The 20,258-nt window shown below is 39.4% G+C and overlaps 1 protein-coding gene across 1 annotated transcript in view; it reads left to right on the top strand.

Annotated features, from left to right (window-relative positions):
• The window catches only part of brinp1 (bone morphogenetic protein/retinoic acid inducible neural-specific 1), a 178,251-nt gene that overhangs the window by 29,466 nt on the left and 128,527 nt on the right, over window positions 1-20,258 (top strand). The window contains exon 2 of the mRNA XM_077542653.1: window positions 11,784-12,051. Coding sequence (XP_077398779.1) covers window positions 11,834-12,051 — 218 coding nt within the window. The 5' untranslated portion in view covers window positions 11,784-11,833. The remainder of the gene's footprint in view (window positions 1-11,783; window positions 12,052-20,258) is intronic.

The following is a 20,258-nucleotide window of genomic DNA, read 5'->3' as shown; positions in this document are numbered from 1 at the left end:
CAAATTTGACCCCGTGGGTTCTCCAGCGTTAAGACCCATTGTTGTAGTATAGGTTTATAGTTGCTGCATACTCCATTGTCACTCTATGACCCCCTTCCACTGTATAGGCTCGATAGTTATTTCTATGGACAACTGAAGACTAAGGACCTTGTACAATGCAAGGTCCTTCGTCGTCGTGGTATGAACTCTTATGTTGGAGTCACTGTATGAAAGCCCAAGTTGTTGCCTAAGTTCCATAGTCAATAGATGCTGTGTAAACTCTATAGTCCATAGTTTAGGTATTAGCTTCATAGTCCAGAGGTGTTGTATACATTTCATAATCCATAGTCGATGTATTAGCTCCCCCTAGTTGGTGTATAAGTTCAACAGGCTGCATACTGCATCATCACTGTATGCACTCCCTTCTTGCTGTATTGTATATAATATACACATGTAGTCCGTCCGTCTTCTTCCGCTTATCCGGGGTCGGGTCGCTGGGGCAGCAGCTTTAGCAGGGAAGCCCAGACTTCCCTCTCCCCAGCCACTTCAGCCAGCTCCTCCGACGGGACCCCAAGGCGTTCCCAGGACAGCCGAGAGACATAGTCTCTCCAGCGTGTCCTGGGTCGTCCCCGGGGCCTCCTGCCGGTAGGACATGCCCGGAACACCTCCCCAGGGAGGCGTCCAGGAGGCATCCAAACCAGATGCCCGAGCCACCTCAACTGGTTCCTCTCAATGTGGAGGAGTAGCGGCTCGACGCTGAGTCCCTCCCGGATGACCGAGCTTCTCACCCTATCTCTAAGGGCTACCCTGCGGAGGAAACTCATTTCGGCCGCTTGTATCCGGGATCTTGTTTCGGTCCCACAGCTCGTGACCATGGTTGAGGGCAGGAACGTAGATCGACCGGTAAATCGAGAGCTTTGCCTTTCGGCTTAGCTCCTTCTTCACTACAACGGACCGATACAGCGTCCGCATCACTGCAGACGCTGCACCGATCCGCCTGTCGATCTCCCGCTCTAACCTACCCTCACTCGTGAACAAGACCCCAAGATACTTGAACTCCTCCACTTGGGGCAGGATCTCATCCCCGACCCGGAGGGGGCACTCCACCCTTTTCCGACTGAGGACCATGGTCTCGGATTTGGAGGTACTGATCCTCATCCCAACCGCTTCACACTCGGCTGCGAACCGCTCCAGTGAGAGCTGGAGATCACCGCTTGAAGAAGCCAACAGCACCACATCATCTGTAAAAAGCAGAGATGCAATGCTGAGGCCACCAAACCGGACCCCCTCAATGCCTCGGCTACGCCTAGAAATTCTGTCCATAAAAGTTATGAACAGAATCGGTGACAAAGGGCAACCTTGGCGGACTACACATGTAGTCTATAGTTGTAATTTGAACTTCACGGTGCATAGGTGGTGTTGTATAAATTCCATAGTTGCTGCATCAAAACCATAGTCCAATCACAGTATGAGCTCTATAACTGGTGTAGAAATTCTATAGTTCATAATCAACCGTGTAGGATCCATAGTCCACAGCCTCTCCATTTTTTTGTATACAATAGGTTCTATAGCTGTGCCATGCTCAGTAGTGCATTGCTGATGAATAAGCACCATAGTCCTGAGTCTCTGTATGGGCTCCCATCGATGCCGTATAAACTTCATAGTCCATAGTTGCTGCATCCTTTGACCTTCATTTCCGATTGTAACCTCAAAACAACTCTAATGTTGAGTGTTTGTTTCATTCACAAGCTCTGGTTTTAAAGTAATAGACCTGAAGAACCCAAAATAATTAAAGGCTGGCAATGTTTTTATTTCCCTCGTTGCCAGTCCCCCCACGGAGCAAATGAATTTGTTTTTTTTTTTTTTAAATTCCATGCCATATTTTACTGCCTTTATGGTGGCCAATTTATCTGCATAACAGTGAAAAAGTATGCAGCCGCGGCGCATCCATAGCAACTGATCTCACGCTGTCTCTGAAATCTTATTAATTAGGTTGCTTTATGACGGAGACGTTCCCTGCGTTAAGAACTATCTCATAAACTGCCTCTGTGCTGTCGTTGCTAATACGGGGGGGGGGACAATCATATAATCCTTGCAGCCTCGCTTTCACGACAAAAAAATATAACAGAGGCTACCTCCCCCCCCTCCTCTCTTTTGCAATAATTCAGCCGCCAGGTAAATTGGAATAACTGTGACCATTAGTGAATTAGTTTGCTCTTTAAAATCGGCCATTGATCTCCGAGCTGAGCTGATTGGTTGCTGACCAGCCAGGAGAATTTAATTATCAAGTGTGCTGCTTACTCAGCCACGTTTTGTGAAGGTCACCACAGCCAATTTTTTTTTTTTTTTTTTTTTAAAGTAGCAGCCATGTCGAGAGCCTGATGGTAGGGGGGATGGAATGGTGGGATATGGAATCCAGTACAAATGAAGTTAGCCACGGCTGGTCCTCGAGTTCTTCTGTTACTTCCTGGCAATTGCAAGTGGCAGACCATTACCACGCCTTTCTGCACATGGCTGAGAAGCTGTGTGATCATTATTCTCGGAATTCAGATTTACATCGGGTTATTCCCTCAACGGGACCCCTGAGAGCTGATGCATCGAGGTTATTACCTCCGCAGAGGAGTTTAATGTTTTGGTGTTTCTCCAGGCACGTTTTCCACCAAACAGTGCCGTTGAGACTTTTGTCTGTCACCCAATTACTGGACAATGATGTCCTTCAATTGAGTGTCCTTTTAGTTTCAACGTGAGTGTTTGTCAGGTGGGGAGAATCCAATGAAAAAATATCAATGTATTAATTACAGGCAAGCAGTGATGATGAGCGCGTTGGAGAACGACTACAAAAGTTGTAAGTTAGGGGAAATTGAAGCAGCAGGAGCTAATTAATCAATGCACTTTTTGATGTAGGAGCAACTAGGAGTCTCTTCAGGTTGAGGCCAGGGTCAAGATCTGACGGTGTGGTGTTGAACTTCCTGGATTTAAGTGTTTTATGATTGGTGAAATTTCACCAAAAGACCCACAATGTAGAAACGTTGTGACTGTCTTGTTGGTCAATATCTTTAAGACAAGTTTTTGAAGATGTTAATTGAGAAAATGACTGTAAAATGTCCACTTCAAACCAAAATGGCGGACTTCCTGTATCTTAGTGTTTTATGGCAGATCAGACATCAACAATACACTCCAGTCGCATGCACTGACACACTTGAATTTTTCGTTATTTAGTGTCTACATGTTTCGAATTTGGTAGTAATTGGACAAAATGGCACTTTTTCAGTGTCTTTTTGCATTCCATGGCGCATTATCCATTCTCCACCCACAGGTAATGACAACAGCAAACATCTATTGCCAATTTAGCAGCGGTGGGTGCATCAGTAAACGTTTGGCGTGGCTCAGTGGTAGTATCCCATCTGTGAGGTTGTGGGTTTGATTCTTTCTCCTGGTGACCATGTTTAAGTGTCCTTGAGCAAGACACTGAACCCCAGTTTACTCCCAGCGGACCTGGCGGCGCTCTGCGTGGCAGCAGCCGACCACTAGTGTGTGAATGGGTGAATGTGAGGCTTTGTAAAGCAGTCATCAATCCATCACTTTGTCATCGTCATTTTTAACCGTGCTCGCCGTCGTCCTTGCTTTTCGGGTTAGTGACCATTCAGGTGCTTCCTTTGGTTCTTATTCCGACAATATTTCAAAGCTTCCATCAGTCGTCAGTCCGCCAGAGAAATAGGATTTCGTCGTGGCGGACTGACGGATCTTCCGCCAGTACTGACGGACTGCCTGTTGGTACCGACAGACCGCCCACCATTGCAATTTTGCAATCAGTATATGTTTGAATTGTTAGCGAGAGCCACCACATCGTGATAACTTACATTGATGTTTCTGCATTTGGCAATTTATTATTATATTATATTATTAGTATGGGATTTTTTTAATAGGTTTTAGGTGAACTGATGAATACATATACATGTGTGTATATATATATTTAAAAAAATATATATATAAAAAAGGAGAGCAATGATGACATGTCAAATCGAATGAACAATACTGAGCTCTCCATAAAAAAAAAAAAGAAAAGAAAAAAAAAAGTATATGTTTGAATTGTGAAAATGGCCAAAATGGTTCTCGGAAAGTGGTCACTTCAAACCAAAATGGCAACCTTCCTGGGTCTTGATGGGTGGGGGTTCTTTAGACTTCACTGTGAATCTACTTGGATTTGGGGGCTGCATTAAAAAAAATAATAATAATCAAGGGTGCTCTACCAAGTCTATTTGAGGGTTTTTCACAATCTGTCATTACCAGAAGTTAATGTTTACTTGGATGAACACACCTGCAATATATGTGTAGGTTATGGTTGGGGTTTAATTTGGGTAAACCCTGAAAATGGGGACTCATTTGGCCTAAAAAGAGTCCTATTAATAATGATGCAGTGTAAAACTCTACCTGTTTCCCCCAAAAGACTTCAGTCTCAATTCATCCTTCTTGCGGCTGGGACTCAGAATTCAAATAGGGAGAACAAGACACCCGATTCTTATGAACTTTTTTGGAATGAAGAGAGACACTTAGAGGCGGGTACACAGGAGGAGTAGATGGGAATTGATTGACAAAGCGAGTGACGGGACCAGAATGGAAATTGAATCCCCTTGAATGAACCTGAATAGAGGAGGAGCCGCCTCATGAATAGGGCCGCTTTAAGACAGGCGACGGAGAAAACAAGCCCTCCCTTGTCCCGTCTGCTTGATTTCCTGAAGCAGACATCCTCCCTCCTTTATTTCTTATTCAACACGATCCACTCACTTGCAGCTTCCACTTTTTCTTCGTTGTCTCCTCTCGTCTCGGCTAATCCACTCTGCAAAAAGCTGTAATCTGCAAACAGCACAAGATGGCCATTATTTACAACATACCGCCAGGCTGTTTTGTGAAACGCATATCAAATCTGGCCTCGGGATGTAAACGGGAGGGGGGGGGAACAGCAAACACACAGAATCGATGAATCAATATTTACAACAGCATGCTTGATTGAGTCTGCTGTTTTATATCCTCAAACAGGCTCTTTTCAAAGGTGAAAATGAAATGAAAGTTGAAAACTTTGCGGTAGTATTTTTTTTATTTTTTTTTAATGTGTGTTGGGTGTTAATCATTATGAGTGAAGTTCATTGCGTGGAACTAATTGTTGATTAAGGCACTACTGAAGGTGACCAACGAACAAAAATATGTAAAAATCAGAAAAAAATACTCTTAAATTATATAAATAAAAATACAATTTATTCTGGAGAAAAATGTTGGTTACCACGTTACTTAGCATTTTTCACATTATTGTGTTTTATGCCCGAAAACAATTTTCACACGTTGCTTAAAAACTGTCAGCGCATGACCTACACTAAAACACACAAACCTACGCTGCAGGTTGTTTATACACCGTTGCTTGGTTTAACACTGCGTGACGAATGTAAGATAGTCACCTTTGCATTTTACCTTTGTCAGAACTGTAAATGAGTTAATTAGCGTGCAATTTTGCGGCTTATTATATATTAGAGCTGTTAACGAATGGGTGGTAATTTGGTCATTTGTTCGAGAGGGCATGGCAAATGAATAATTGAATCATAATTTGCGGACTTGGATCAAATGGCGCGACATCACCGGAACCGGCGTCTTGTTTCAACTTCCTCTTAAAATATCACAATGCCATCGTATTTGGGATTTTATGTGCATTAAACGAATGCTCACCTTCACTTTCCTTTCTTTTCTTTGGTCCTTCCTCGGGTCTCCTGACGGCCTCATGACTCTGGCTGGAAGTGTTCGGTTTAGGTGAACGGTATGTTTTTTTTTTAATAGGTTTTAGGTGAACTAATGAATACACACACATGCACATGCACATACTCACCCACATACAAAATAAAAATGAATAAAAAAAGGAGAAAAAAAAAAGAGAGCAATGATGATGAAATTACCGAATGAACAATACTGAGCTCTCCATACGGTGAGCAAAATATACAAACAAAACAAAAATACACTTTGATCTGTCTTTGTGCATGTGGTTTTCAGTTAGATGGCCTCCATCTGGTTGTCCTGCAGGTCTGCAAATGATTTGGTTGTCCTTTGGATGGCATTGAAAAGCCCTGCCTGCATCTGACAATAGTCCTCAAAGGAGCCAGGAAAGAACTATTTGGAAACCAGTGTGGCATACTTTGTGCTGGATGTGTGCCCTTGGTCTATCACTGCTTTCTCTATGTGAAAATAATTGTCCAAGATGTCTGTTTAATACTCAAAACCTCCATAAAGAGCACCATACAGTTTAGACTTTTGGAATCACACTCACATATCCTGCTGAAAATGTACAGTACTGTATATGTTTTTTGGGGTACAAGTTAGGCAGGTTGTCACAAATTTTCACCTGTCCTGGAATGTGTCCCATGCGATAAACAAGTTCATAATCCCGCCCCCTTGTTTCCCCATTTGGTTCTAATCTTAAAAATACAAACAAAGCCTCCTATCGCACTGGCTAGCTAGCTACAAACCATTTTATGTTAGTGACACTATTAGCTATTAGACAATGAATCGGCATCCATTTTACTTGGCAGTAAAGCAAGGTTTAAGGAGTCACGCTGTACAACTATCTGCAGAAAACTCGTCATGGGATGAACACCATTTCATGGCAGTGGGAGGTATAAAGATCTTAATGCGCCGACAGAAACGTGTCTGTGGAAATAAGACGGGAGGATTTATTCTCATCCTGTGACCATATGAATGTAAATGTACTCGCGGCAGGAGGTTCGAGGAGGATTCAAGGGAGAAATGACGCGCTAGGTAGCTAAAATTTCAAAGCCTCCGGGTGGACCGCAGTACACCTTGTAAATCTGTCATCGCTTAACAAAATGCAAGGCCGTTGTATGAGCTGCATAAATGTGCATATTTGCAACGCTTCGTTAACATAAAGAGTATTTATTCATCAAATGTTTGCATAATCAGAACTTGAGGATGCAATATTTAAACTTACCACAAATCTGCTACTAGTGGCGGTCCGATCGATCGGCCGATTTCCGTACTTGATTGGCATATGTTGATCATCAATGCCTTTCATTGTCAATCACAAAAAAAAGGAGATTTTCCGCAGTGTCAATTTGAAATCACGTCTTGTTTCTGTATAATACAGAGATGGAAAGTGGATAGAATGTTTTTTTAATCAGATTCATCAATTGACACAATCGATTATTAACTCATTTGCTCCCAAATACATATAAATACTTTCTATTTTAAATGTTTAAGTGTCCCAAAGACATATTTATATGTTTTTTTAAATTTATGCTAGAGCATACAGAAGGCTTCGATGCAGCCTCTCAACTGCAAAGAACGGTTGAAGAAATGGTAGTTGTTACACAAACGGCCAGCAGGTGGGAGCAGAGCATAGGAAATGAATCAGGACCATGTTGAAAAAAACACTCAATTACTCAGAATTCGAGATATATAGATATAGATATATTCGAGATATATAGATATAGATATATATAGATTTGTAAATAATGATGAAACTTTGCTATATTCTAATGCTAATTGCTGCAAAACGGAAACAGATAGAAATATACTTTTTTCCCGATGAAAGAAGAGACTTTAATCTTTCTTTTGGTAGGTTCCATGTTTTTAGAGCAATAGAACACAATATTCTGTGGGCCTTGCAAAATCAGTCAAAATCCAGTAAAACAGCCGGGAGCGAAGGGGGTTGCTTCTTTGAAAATGGCTGGGAGTGAATGAGTTAAAATACTCATTAGTGAATAGCTCTAAAACTGTTAATAGGCCTACATGTTATTGGTAACGGAATCTGTATCGGCCGAGTTCACTCGATGATCGGTATCGACACACTTTAGACAATATTATATTATTTAGACAAAATTCATTTAATATGTAGGTTCATAATAAAATCATAAAAGCCTGGAAAAAAAATAAAAATAAAAATAAAAAATAAATAATAAAAGCCACATAGCTAGAGAATACAATATTCACTGTTGCTATGCATCTTTGTGTATATGGGATAATTAAAAAAAAAAAAAAACATTATTAAATAAACTGAAATTGATTTTGACAAAAATATTTTTACAGTATTTCAATTTAGCATTAATGTAAAGAAAATCTGAATTATAACTTGAGAAAACAATATTCTCACTTCCTGTGAATCTTTTAAGTACTGTACGAGGTGGAGAACAAAAAACATTCCAGGACTGCTGTGACAAAAGATATATGTCAAATCCAAAGTACAAGTTTTCACCTTCAAGGTAATCACCCTGGATTGTAACACACTTTCCCTTGACTGGCTCGCCTTTATGCACTCCTGGAAGTATTTTCCTTCGCAGCTGAGTTTGTCACGGTCATTTTGATATTGTCCAAGTCATTAAAATGGGTTCCTTTGAAGACCCCCTTGAGCCTACATGGGAAAGAAGAAACCATTAAATTGGATGAGTAGTTATTCTATGCCAGGAATTGCCAGATGCTCAGTGGATTTTGAACAGGTGCCTTGGAAGCAGCAACGAGTTGTCCTGCCACAACTTTCTGCATTTTTTGGGCAACGGGTGCAGAGAGCTGCGATCACAGGTTTTACTCCTGGGCGATTACTTTGTTTAGTTTGAGATATCTTTTGTAATACCAGTCCTGGAACCAATTCTGACACCTTTCCACACTGGTCAATAAATTATAACTGATTTTAAAGAATACTGTAGACATGAACTCTTTTACCGCCAAAAACGTTTAATGACGTACACTAAAATCCAAATGAATGCCGCCAAGAACGTTTATTGATGTTTACTACGTTTTTTTTCTCTCAATGAGCAATGGAACTTGTTGTGCAGCGCTCCTTTTGTGAAGGAGTGTAAAAATCACATAACAGCCACTAACTATGGCCAGCAGATGGCAGTATTTTATCTCTTTTCAATGGGCTCCTGGTAGTATGGAATTACACTGAAACATGATGAATCTGATGAAACAGAACGTTTTCAAGGATGACGTGAATGAGCAAAGCCTTTGTCACATTAAATCGAATTCAAAAAGCGTGACTAAACAAAAAATATTAGTGTCAAAGTCACTGGTGTGCAGAAAATATATTTTCATAAAAAGCTTGTTTTCTCCTTTAAAAAAAAAAATGTTTTTTTTCCTCAAAGTCACTCAAATGACCTATTTTCAAGTGGTGATTACTAAAGAACGAAATAAGATAGAAACATACTTTTTCCTCTAACGCGATTATGTAGTCAAAGCACACAATATTTGCCCTTGAAAGATGAGTTAAAACGCTCGAAAATTGGCTGGCACTGTCTGGGTTGTTTTTTGGATAACGTGTGGTTGTAAAAGAGTTAAATAAATAAATACATACATACAATTATCTGAATAAAAGCCAAAATTGATAACTACATAATATAATATTCTCTTCCCTTGCAATATGGTAGAAGTAGTATATGTGAAGAACATGAAGTAAAATCTATCAAATAATGGGTTTTACCAACACTATTCACCACTAAGTAGACAAAAATTCAATTCCTTGATTCATAACATCATTGTTTTTTCACTTATGATAAGGGAATGCACTTTTAAACTGTATTACAAAAGAGTGATGCGCAAGCCCGTTTCAAGCGCGCCAGTGATGAGTAACGTTAGGTATCCAGTTGTTCATCATCTATTTAGTGGGAACAGATTAGGCCCATTACATTTAGTAATGCTCTTTTACAATGGTATTGTCTAATAAAGCATGAAATAGGAAAGATTTCACACAGTCCCACTTGATAGCGCTCTTTCGGACATCCCCCCGCGGCCAAGGGGCACACATTTTTTGGGGTAATTTCTTTTATCGTTAAGTAAGTGGCTTAATTTAACTTGCAAGAGGATATTAATGCAGGAAGTCGACACAATGAGGATGTGTAATATTTTAATGTTTTTTTTGTTAATATTGTTCTGTCTGTTCCAATGACAATAAAGCCAGTCGTATACTTATTCTCAGCTTGCCAGATTTGTAAATTATGTATTACTTTGCAGTCTACTTTGAACACACAAAGGAATTGTTGCTACGCAATTGTAGTCATGGTACTCTTTAGTAAAAGTGAACGCACGTAGTCATTGTTTAGATTTGTTTCTAGGTTAGTTGAGGACCAGCCTGAAGGGCTTGTCCTAAATAATTTATCGAAACATGCTCATGTTTGGTATTATAATGAGTTGTTGGCATGTTGAGAGCAATAATACACTTATGCAGACTGTCTTAGTAGTTTTCTTGCTGCTAGACAAACATTGCTATCTTTTCTATATAGGCTCATCTATTTGGTATAAATTTGCATTTTTTAACATAAATGTATTCCAAATTTGCCTAATTAAGCTGCATAGTCGATAATACATTGATATTCTAGAGTTTGCGGGTTGAGTTTACTCAGTAAAACCTATGCCTGTTTAGTTGAACACAGGTTTAATTGTATCTTCTGCAGAATAATTTGTGGAAGAACATTTATTTGTTCTGCTTGTGTGTTGCTGGCATAAATAATGATGACTGCCATTAAAATGTCTTGAAATCACTGATTTATTTAACAAGTAACAGGATTGGAAAACAGTCAAGTTACGTCATTAAAATGTTAGCTGCTAGCATATTCCATCGCTAGTGCAACTGTTATGATTGCGTTTGTTTTGTTCACGCTATCGTCTGAAACTCGGAACAAGCTTTTTTTACTGGGACATTATTGATGTGATGAATACAAATGAAGTGAGCCTGGCCCCAAATGTGAACATAACCTTAATGAAACATTACATTAAGCAACGTTTTATGACTTGTCTAGAAGGCAATTTGATGAAAAATGATTATGGTTTTGTAGCATGACTGCTAAGCTAACTGTGAGCATGTAAGCAGTTAGCATTTGTCTCAATTTGCCTACGATTAGACTGCGTTTACACTGTAACACTAGCATAACCCTGTAAAGCTAAATATAACGCTAACCCTAACATGCTAACTTCTTACATGCTAAACCAATGACTCATCTGGTAACTCCATGAAACCTATCATTAGTCACTATTATGTTGTTTCTGGTCCACCCTGGTTGGTTATTCGCTAACTGTATCAGAGCAATGTCTGATTGAACTGAATTTGGAGATATATAGATATTCACTAAATAGGAAAATATTAGCACCAATATTAAAAAAAAAGAAAAAAAAAAGTACAGACTCCAACTCTAAATTGGTTGAAATGTCTGATTGAACTGAAGGGCGCAACTGTTAAGGCTTATTTTTTTCTTTGGACTTTTGGACAATTAACCTCTTATATGGCTGAAATTGTCATCTAATAAGAAGAGACGATATTATTTTATTTCCTTGACTAGCGTCACAAATAAATTGAATTAAAAGAGCAAAAGTGAAGATAAGTGCTTTATTAAAGTGAAAGAAATGTCAAGAAATTTAATTTTGTTGTCTGTCCATATGTTGGCAGAAGAGATAGACTGTTGTGTTTTTTTTCTAGGACAGATGCTGATTATTAGTAGTCGAGGCCGATAACCGATATTTGGATATATATATATATATATATATATATATATATATATATATATATATATATATATATATATATATATATTCACTAAATAGGAAAATATTAGCACCAATATAAAAAAAAAAAAAAGTACAGACTCCAACTCTAAATTGGTTGAAATGTCTGATTGAACTGAAGGGCGCAAGTGTGAAGGCTTATTTTTTTCTTTGGACTTTTGGACAATTAACCTCTTATATGTCTGAAATTGTCATCTAATAACTGTATTTTCCTTCTCCCTCCCTCCCCTTCTCCCTTTTATTCTTCTCTCTCCCATCAGGTCTCCACATAATGGAGCGAGAATGAACAGAGAGCGGCTGAAAAAAAAGCATGAACTGGAGGTTTATTGAGGTCATCTGCTTCCTGTTTATATGGGACCATATAACAGTTCAGTCTTCCCGCCAGGACCCATTGGCCACTGAGCAACATGTCGCCAAGCAGTATGACTGGCTCATCTCAGACCGCGGACCGTTCCACCACTCACGCAGTTATCTGTCCTTTGTGGATAGATTCCGCCAAGGATTCACGACCAGATATAAAATTTATAGGTGAGTGTTCGCTGACGGCGCGCACTATTTTCAGAACGGCACTTGCAAAAAGCTGCATGCACATTTTTAACCTACTAACTATGCATTTTTTATCGTAGCGTGTTGTCACTCCTTATTAGATATTGATGAGGGTGTTGCTTGCTTACTTTGAATGCTGAGAAATATTTTTCCGACGAGCAGAATAAAAAAATCGGCAAGTCGCTCGACTTTACCGAAGCCGAAAGGCCCTCCATAAATAGAGGGCATTTATAGCCGTATTTTTATAGCCCTTAAGTCCAAAAGCGCCTCGCAGCATTTCATTGCATTGCCTCTTATGCAACCCACTCACACCCACATCCACTCGCTCGTGATGATGGCAAGGTGCAAAGCAGCTCGTCAGGAGTTCTTAAGGGTTCCAAGTCTTGCGCAAGGACACTTGAGCTGTGTCGCAGGAGGCAAACTTTGCAATTATGAAACGGTCACGCTGACCTCCTGAGCTGTCCCGGCCCTTGTGGGGGGGAAAAAAAAAACAGCAGCTGCTTTAATTTAGATGTCATGTTAATGATCACATATGAGCATTTACACGAATGGAGTAAAACTCAACTATAAGGGATTAATGGGGGCAACAGTAAAACGACTAATTTGGGTATTATCTGAATTCACAAATGCGTACCCGTGAATATGCACGACTCTGCAGAAAAACCCGTGTCATAGTATACAAATCAACTCAATCGCTTCTGACTCGACTGCCTGCCTGCTCTTCTTCGGGTTTGTCCTACCCCTGATATTGTCACTTGTAACAGTAAACAATACATTTGCATAATATGTTTGTCGACTTGAGCGGGGATTGTTGCGCCCGGGATGCGATTCTCAGGGGCGAGACTTTGGAGCCGACGTTCAGAAGACAGGGTGCGGAATGCTGCATTGGTTTATTAAAACACGGACTGTGTTTGCACACAGGGAAGACGCTGGGGGGAAAGTTGCTATGCCCTGGTGTCGTCTTCCCTCCTGACAAACCATTTGTAGCGTTTAAATTCAGCCATCAGTGCAGGGTGTGACTTCCCTGTTTACAAGACAATTAAATGAAAAAGCTTTGGTGGATTTTCTCATTTGTCAAAGCAATATATTGTTTAATCTTTAGCTGTAAAAGATAAGAAGACTTATCGATCAAACTAGAAAATGTGATATGCTTAGTAATTGGCTTGGAAAGCTAAGAGATGATGTAGCAGAGTGCAAACCTCCACCAAGATTGTTACTGCTGACAAACAACAATTTGTTTGTTTGTCCTTGCGTATACTAGGATTCCACTTCCTGGTCCATCGACATAAGAAGGGACTATATTATTTTATTTCCTTGACTAGGGTCACAAATACATTGAATTAAAATAGCAAAAGTGAAGATAAGTGCTTTATTAAAGTGAAAGAAATGTCAAGAAATTTAATTTTCTTGTCTGTCCATATGTTGGCGGAAGAGATAGACTGTTGTGTTTTTTTTCTAGGACAGAAACTGATTATTAGTAGTCGAGGCCGATAACCGATATTTGGAGATATTCACTAAATAGGAAAATATTAGCACCAATATTTAAAAAAAAAAAAAGTACAGACTCCAACTCTAAATTGGTTGAAATGTCTTTAAGCATGTTTATTGAACAACATTTCAGATTTTTTATATATATTATTTTAATATTTTATTTTGTTGTTTTTTTTTGCTTTAAAATTATTGGAAAAACAAAAAAAAATCCAGGGAGCATCCAGGCTTATTGCCATGTCTTAAGTTAAATAAAAGAATAACTCCCTATTGTGCTCTATAGTAAATAGTTTTCCAATTCAAAATATCTGAAATATTTAAATTTCACTTATCTTACTTTTAATAAAAAAAATATAAAAAAGAGAGTGCAGATAGTTCCCAGCATTTGCACTGCAGCATCTCTTAGAAAGTTGACCAAATTTCATCCATTAGCCTCTGAAGTCAAAACGCCTATGTTGGCAAGTTTAAACCGATTTTATTCCAATTTTTGCCAATCAGATTTTTCAAATTAGGTCTTATTTGATAGCTGGCAAGGTGTAGAGTCCAAAACAGGTGAGAAAGTCCTCCAAAGTCAACAACTTCACTCAAAATGAGTGTAGCCTCTGCAGTCAAAACGCCTATGTTGGCAAGTTTAAACCGATATTATTGTTCCAAAAATGTTGCTCGTTGCTGCATTTACAAAATAAAAGCCGATTTTAGCAAATGTGCAAATTACAAGATTTTGATCATTTTAAATTAAACAAGATATTCAAACCATTAATGGATTACCAAAATAATTGCAAATTACTTTGACAATTGACTAATTGTTGAGTAATCAAATAATCGTTGCACCGCTACACCGAATCGAATCGTCATCCTACTGAATTGAACTGAACCGAATCGTTTCATTTTAAAATCGAACCATCCTTGTATCAGATCGCACCCCATGTATCGAAATGCATATCCAATCGTCTTGATTGGAGAGATTTAAACGCTTAATATATATATATATATAAACATATATATACCGCGTCTTACATAGAACGAAGTATGGTCTCTCTGAGGCACCATAGAACATGTGCTTCAAAATAGTAGTAATAGTATTCGACTAGTTCAACACTAGATGGCACTAAATCCTCTTTAGAACAATTAAATAAATTCCTAAAAAAAAACTTCTGGTGCCATACCAATTTCAACATGGCTATATAAATAAATTGGTCTTCGCTTAACAAAAATTGTAGTCTAATGTATTTGTTTCATTTATTAGCTAGCGGGGTACTTCCTGGCTCAGGTAGTTTGCCAACGGGACTGTACCATGATGGATTCTGAATAGGGAAAACAGTTAATTGTGACCAGCGAGATGACCAAAGGCAGCCCACCAAGCCTCACTAGTCAGAAAGCTCAGGCTCATTATGCTAACAAAAGCCAGACTCACCATTGACCCAACCGTCTCTTCTTGGGCCTATGATGGCTGAATTGCATGAGAAAAAATCTCTATAAATTCACTAATATCGTCAAGACAAGATATAGGATGTGTCTCCCACACTGTTACTCGGCGTGACTGCTGTCAGCATGCATGCAACGACCATGGAGACAAATTGCAGTGAACACTCTAAACTGGCCGACCCTCCGGTGCAAATTGACTGGTGGGGCCGGTTCCGTGTTGAAGTAGCAGATCAGTGCATCCTTAAGCAGCGTCGGTGAAGCAAACGAGCGACATCAGCTGCTGGAGTGTTTTGTCTGAACGAAGTCTCCACCGCAGCGCTCGTGCTCGCGCTCTCCTCTAAGCGCCAATGAGCACTGAACAGCTTTGTAAATTTCCCCGGAGACTCCGTCGGCCTCGGCGATTTAGAGGTGGGAAGTGGTCGAATCAGATTTGCAGAGCGACAAAAACCTCCCGTCCTTGTTTTTTTTTTTTTCTTTCTTCATTTTTCTCCTCGGCGTCTCATATCACAAGCGATTACCCTCGAGGAACCGCGCACGGACAATGCCAATCTGATCAGCGACTAACAAATCTTCGGCCCAACTTTAATAACATGGGCGCGACGCCTAATTCCAAAGATAAACACATCTTAAGGAGGTGGCAGCCTCTTGTCTTCTTCTCTGAAAAGGTCAGTGGCCGTGTGATGGGGAAGAGCGGAAAGCCACGAGGCACCAATTACTCTCTCCCCCTGCACTTAAGAGTTAAAAAAAACAAAAAAACTTGGAGTTAACAACGCTGGAAGCTGCGCAGCACATTTGGTGTAAAGCAGGGGTAGGCAACCTACAGCTTGTGGGCCATACATGGTCCAGCCAGAACATGTGTGCTGGATTTTTTTTTTTTTGTCAATCGGATACACTTGTGTGGTGTGTTTTGCTGGGTTATATCCTGGACCTAAAATTCACATTTTTTCACCGTTTTACTAACCTTGCCAGGAAGCTGAACTCTCGCGGTATTTATTCACAAATACTAGGAGAAATACATCTTGTACTGCTCCCGCTGATATGTTTGCAACCGACCTTTTTTTTAGGTCGGACCAATTAGGCGTTGTTTAACCCTGGAGAACCCAAGAACCCTTTTCTTCTTTGGAAAATTATGAATTATACATTAAATGACTGCTATAAATTCACTGAACACCACAATAAATGTTTTTTTCAATTTTAACCCTTTATTCCCTAATTTAGGATTAGGGCGAAATTTGACCCTTTTGGGATTGAGGGGTATCATTTTGAAAAATCAGAATAACAAAAACTGTCATTAAACTATTTAGAATTTAAGAAAATAATCAATCAAATACACAGCTACATTGAACAATACATATTTTTTGTTTTATTTGTTGCATTTTAGAACTGGATTTTGAATGTACAAACACACTTTGGCCAATGGAAACAAGAACACAGGGACAAAATCACTGCTGGAAAAAAAAAAAGGTCTTTGTTATTTGAGTAGCAGAATTTATAGGGGCCAAATTTGACCCCGTGGCTTCTCCAGGGTTAAGGCGGGACGAAACCAAGAAACACAGATGGCGGGTGTGGGGGTAACAAACAAACCTAACGTCGACAAATGGATGCTGAAACTAATTCTGTACAGCAAGTCCCTCCTTTCCCGGACGGATCTGCCAAGTGAAGTTCCAGATTGGTAATGTGAAGATCTCCTTTGAGTGAATCACAATTATCAATCTGGCTTGTGAGGTTACCATTTTATTCGTTGTGAAAATTTGATTTGCACACATAGTAATATGTTTAATTTCTGGATTGATCAATATTATTTTCCTTCTCATTGACGCCACTTTTGTGGTAGCATCAAACTCGTCTTCCCGGTTCACCTTTTGGTGGGTTGATCTCCAAACCAAAACGGATTATGACATATGCATTTGATATGATGTTGGTTATTTATTGAATTTTATTTGTCCTGCCATGATGAACACATGCTGGATCTCGCGTCAATCGGGTTTTTGGTAGGTTCCTCACCTAAAATATTTTCACCGTATTTGTAAAATTTAACGGGTGTTAAAACAGACACGTATAACACTTTTTCATGTTGTAGCAAGTTCGGCTTTCAGTTATCTAGTATTAACGGTTCAAATTTGCTGGAAAATGAGGAATTACTGCAAGCTACCTTTGTTTATCACAGCACACTATACATACTGTATTGAGTCCTGTGTCTCTACATGAGTTAGCTTTAGATCTCTACGTAAGTGTGGAACTACCAATTTGGAGTAAACATTTTTTCACTGGTGATTATGTTTGAGCGTATTTAAATAAGTTCAAACGTGCTCACAAATAAGTTCGAACATACTATAAATATGTTCGAACATACTCGCGAGTACATTCAAATGTACTTTTAGGCTAAATGCTACAAATATAGCATATTTTACCATAATGTCACGGGGTATTGCGCATGCGCGAGTATAAAACCAATAACCCTTTTTTTTTAAGAATTTGTCTAAGTAAGAACATGTTCATTCATAACTTTTATGATTTTTTATTATTATGTGTGCAGTGCATGATTTAGGTTCTGCATTTCCCCCCATAAGGCAACGGCTTATTGACTTGTGCAAGTAATCCTTTGTGTATGGGGAATATATGCTATGTTTGTGGCATTTAGCAGACAAGAATGTTTGAACATATTAGCTAGTATGTTGGAACTGTGAACATTTTACGATTGCATTTTATATTTTACCTCTTTTGAATTTAGTTATAGTTGTGAAGATGTAGATATAACTATGTTAACTTAATATAGCTTGATGAGTAATGCTTTTGTCCTCTTTGTTATCTGTTCTCTTTTCCCAGAAATGAGAAAGTTAATAAGTTTATTTTATTTATCTAAGAAGTCTAGTTTGTGTTCGTCAGAAATCCGGTTTTTGAAAGTTCAAGGACGAGCTAGTATACTGGGAGAAAGTAATCTGATTTTTGTACTTGGGAGGAGGGGAGAGGCGTTTTCTAATAAAAGTCCCGTGTCTGAGAGGGACGACACACATTTTGGACAGAAACATGGCTTGGTGAAATTCCTTTGTGTCATCAGAAGCTTCTGATTAAAAAAAACCTTGCAAGGACCCTCTTCACGAGATCTCAACTCTGATTTATTTGAACACGCAAAAGATTACAAAAACAGGTAATCTAACAGAACGTATTTGCGAGTTATATTTCAACCAAAAGGGTTTACTCCACATTGGCAGTTCCATGCTTCTGTAGATCTGGAACCCCTAAAATCTGTCAATCTTTGCCAGGATACTCATTTGTGCAAAATTTGGTAGTATAGAGAATATAAAAATCCTAATCAAAATGACTATAGTTGCTTATGTGCATGCAATTTTCATTCTATAATTTTTAGCATATAGATGATGTATAAGATATGGGGGGGATTTGCAGTTGTCTGAAAATGGTGCAGTAAAATATGAATTGGAAATAGTTTTCCATTTTAAATGAGCTTTTCCCTCCCAATAGAATATTCCTCCTCCTTTTACGGTATCCTTGAAAACAGTGTGCCTTTAAATAAAGTGAAAGATTGGTTGCTTTTATTTGATATCTGATATCTTTTAGACTTCTCCACAGGTCATTTACGCCACACGCATATTTAGCAGTTTGAACGGGAGACACTTCAAAAAGAGCAATCAATCAGAAGTGTGCATTTTCATAAATATTTTTCATGTCTAAATAACATCCTCCACCCCGCGTCCTTGATTACAGTACAATGCCGGATTGAGGCTTTCAGAATGCATTAATGGCCACCGGATTTGCATTTATATTGGATTTTGGCGTGGGGCATGCGAGAACCTGAGATGGAACAAACAAAAGAGCATCATATGAAACACACTGGGAGCCTATAATGGAGTACAAGCGAGAGAATGAGCGATGCTAGTCTGAGCAAGACAGGCTGTTAATATAGAACTGCTAACTGAATCCTGCATTGGTACACATCAAGTGTAGAGAACTTGTCATTGGGAGAGACGAATCACATAGCTATTTATCAATAGTCAATACTTAGTACCGTCAAATTCAGTCAGCTGAGCGCACTGGTTTTGGTTTATAAGCCGCACATGTGCTGCCTCCCTTGGGGTGCACACCTTAATGGCACGAGTGTGACCAGGAAGAGTTGATTGATGTCAAGTTGTAGACTGTCGGCAAAAACGAAGCAAACGAAACTTGGCTAAATCCAAGGAGTTACGATTGTTCTATTTGTACGCTTTACTGTTGTGTTTATGCTAAAGTAACAATTGTTTGATGGCTGAGAATCCCATTGTGCTGTATATTAGCATTAAGCTAGCGGAGTTAAGTGAGACTTATAATGGCAGTGATGCTGTTTGTAAAGTACTTCTAATGAACACTCTCATTTGGAAAACTGGTGTAGCTATTGTTGGAAGACTATCTTTGTCTTTCGCGTGTTTGTTGTTGTTCGGGTAGAGAGAATGTTGATTTTCTGAATACAGACTGGAGATCGGTGAACAGGTCCTTCGAAGGATTTATTTCTACAGAATATTCCGGACACAAGCGGGTTTACAGAAGCACAGCTGCTCCTTGCAAGTGTGCCTTTACAGCGGACTCATGGCAGATGGCCTTTTGAGGTGGTAAATATAGTAGGTCTCAGACCCGACGTCACCTAGCATAAGATAAGACTTACAAAGAAATCATATGAACACATTTGCTTCAACCCCAGACAAATGGCCCATTGGTGTGGGAATAGAGGAAGCTCCCCCAAACATCATTTAAACACTCACCCAGCTCTACTGAGGAAATTAAAACAGTTATAACTAAATCAAAACAGTTATAACTAAATCTGAGCAGAAGACCCTCAACACTATCTGCCAAATTAAACGCCGTGTGTTCAGGGTGGGCAGAATTCCTGCAAATATGCGAGACGCTCTTGAGCAGACCGGATTTGAAAAACGATTCAAATGCTTTGTGTGCAGATTTGATTTTAAAAGGAGAAGAGTTAAAGACAAGCTGAGAAGTGGGAAATTGGGAAAATCACTTTGTTTGAGCTGCAAGAGTAAAAGCTCAAAAATATAGCAGTACCTTGACTTCTTCTGTCTTCCACAATTTAGGAGATTTTTGGGTTAGAACCAAGGTACTACTTTAAATTTACAAGCGAGTGAAGGCGGGGTTGGGAGCTACAGTTGTCGATGCACTTTTAGCTGTTTATTGAGCAGGAGAAGCTAACGGAAGGAACAAACCCACACCTGGATGCTAACATGCAGATGATGCGGCCAAGATGAGCCAGCTGGCTTGAGCCCCTGATGTAA

The sequence above is a fragment of the Vanacampus margaritifer genome, chromosome 14, assembly GCF_051991255.1.
Source record: "Vanacampus margaritifer isolate UIUO_Vmar chromosome 14, RoL_Vmar_1.0, whole genome shotgun sequence".
NCBI lineage: Eukaryota > Metazoa > Chordata > Actinopteri > Syngnathiformes > Syngnathidae > Vanacampus > Vanacampus margaritifer.
The sequence above is the reverse complement of the archived record's forward strand: the minus strand, read 5'-3'. Positions and strand labels throughout refer to the sequence as shown.